At 36.7% G+C, this 2,521-nt stretch overlaps 1 protein-coding gene across 2 annotated transcripts in view; it reads left to right on the forward strand.

Annotated features, from left to right (window-relative positions):
- Positions 1 to 2,521, forward strand: part of LOC106874574 (GTP-binding protein 2) — a 34,902-nt gene that overhangs the window by 24,667 nt on the left and 7,714 nt on the right. For both annotated transcript variants that reach the window (XM_014922356.2, XM_052971811.1), the window contains exon 9: positions 1,626 to 1,684. In XM_014922356.2, coding sequence (XP_014777842.1) covers positions 1,626 to 1,684 — 59 coding nt within the window. The remainder of the gene's footprint in view (positions 1 to 1,625; positions 1,685 to 2,521) is intronic.

A 2,521-nucleotide genomic window follows, 5' to 3' on the forward strand; every position in this document is an offset into this window, starting at 1 on the left:
CTAGTATTATAACCCGATTTCATTCGGGTCTACTCAGGCCACATTTTAAAGATGAGGAATTTTACCCTAGCGGCTACGCCTTTCAATTGAGCAAGCTCAAAGTTGCCATGCAAACTCCCCAGCACTTTTAACATAGGTGTGCAAATTTTCAGGTTAATCCGACCACATTTACTAACACTTTTGCCTGCACAACTGCTTGTGAGACAACGTCCGCCCTTTTCACAAATATATAGCAGATAATTGAAAAAATTGGAGCCAGCAGGAAGGGGTATGGTTGGACATTTATTGTTTAATCACTACAATTGTTTCCATGCTATGTAGTTCTCCAGGTGTGGGTACGTTGTGTAGAAACAATTGCAGCAATAAAAAAATGAATGTCAAGTGTACCCCTTCTTGTTGACTCCAATTCTTTTCAATTATCAGTTCACGCACAACAGATGCCCAAACGCAAACCTATAAGTACATGTAATACTACTACTGGATAGTACAGGGTAAATCTGAAAGAAGACAAGCTTTATACTGTACTATGTTCCTAACAGAATATACCATAACTATATATATATAAATATATATATATATATATATCTGTAATAATATGTGACACTTATTCGGTAGCCATAATTAAAATTCCGAGTTTTGGATGCCGGGGTGGGAACCTACGCTAACATATCTTCAGTTATCTGGCCATTGAAAATTCCTGTTATGGCTACCGAATAAGTGTCACATATTTTTACAGATAAATTCCTCTATTTACATAATATCGAGGTCTCTTTCTTTCTTTTGTTGTCCTTTTTATCTATCTATCTATATATATATATATATATATATATATATATCATCATCATCGTTTAATGTCCGCTTTCCATGCTGGCATGGGTTGGACGATTTGACTGAGGACTGGCGAACCAAATAGCTGCACCAGGCTACAATCTGATCTGGCAGAGTTTCTACAGCTGGATGCCCTTCCTAACGCCAACCACTCCGAGAGTGTAGTGAGTGTTTTTACGTGCCACCGGCATGAGGGCCAGTCAGGCAGTACTGACAACAGCCACGCTCATTAAAATGGTGATGATGTGATGGAGGTTAGGCTGTACAAAATATCTACAATATGGTGTCAACAGAACATTGTAACGCCTAATGAGAAAATAAACATTACGAAAACAAAATACACAACAGAATGAAAAAAAAGATAATTTGAACATTTAAATGAACAATTAATAACTGAAGATATTCCAAATAGTCAAACAGGTAGTTTTTAAGAGAGCAATAGTAACAACAGCAACAGTGGTGACATTTGCACTTTAAATCATTTGTATCATAGCTCTGTTGAAGCTAATCTTGCCTCAGTTTCAACACAAATATAAAAAATTGTATGGTTTGTAGAATTTTGTAAGACCAAGCAGTGTCTCTTTGCTACAGGAACTGACCTAAGAGAAAGAGTGAGTGAGAGAGAGAGAGAGAGGGAGTGGATAATTAGTTACCTTAATATTTTGACATGGATGTATTTTGTGAATAAAATTTTGATGATTCTATATAGAAAAAGAAGGTAATTTTGTTTTTAAATATTGATGCAACCAAAATATAACTGTCATTCTATCATTATTTTACTTTCTTTAATTAAACAGGTTGATGAACTCTTCACTGTCCCGGGTGTTGGAACTGTTGTGGGCGGCAATTTAAAACGGTTCGTATGGCACTATTAATATTTTCCTGTGTTGTATTAATGCATTGATTTTTTCTTTTACACTTGTTGAAAACGTTTTATGGGAATATTTCTGTTATATATTTAAAATGGTGTGCTGGCAGAATTGTTAGCATGCTGAGGAGGATGCTTAGTGACATTTTGGCTGTCTTTATGCTCTGAGTTCAAATTCTGCTGAGATCAGCTTTGCCCTTTTATCTTTTTAGGGTTGATAAAATAAGTGCCAATTGAGCACTGGGGTCAATGTAATCGACTTACCCCTGCCCTGAAATTTCAGGCCTTGTGCCAAAATTTGAAATCAATATTTCTGATATATATATATATATACATACATATATATATATATGCATACACACATGCATTTTTAATAATAGTTTGATTCAGCTCTGCATAACTTCAAGTTTTATGGGCATACAGGGTATGTCTGCCTCAGCAGATACTTGGAGCAGAATGGGAGCAGGTGAGTTACGCTGTTATTAAATATATGTAACTTCTACCAGATGTGCTGAGTGCAACTTTCTTTCATTTGTTTACTCATTCAGCATCACAATTATCATTTAATGTTCATGTTCCATGCTGGCATGGGTTGGATGGTTTGACAGTGTTCAAGGACTGCATCATGCTCCAATGTCAGTTTTGGTATGGTTTCTATGGCTGGTTGCCCTTCCTTATGCCAACTTCTTTAGAGCATGGACTGGGTGCATGTTTTGTGCCACCTGCATTATTGAGGTTGCCATGCAGCTTGCAGGACTACAAATCCTGAGATGATGGTGGTGTCAACTTCATGATAGGGGACATGGGGATTAAGATGTGAAAGGA

The sequence above is a fragment of the Octopus bimaculoides genome, chromosome 11, assembly GCF_001194135.2.
Source record: "Octopus bimaculoides isolate UCB-OBI-ISO-001 chromosome 11, ASM119413v2, whole genome shotgun sequence".
NCBI lineage: Eukaryota > Metazoa > Mollusca > Cephalopoda > Octopoda > Octopodidae > Octopus > Octopus bimaculoides.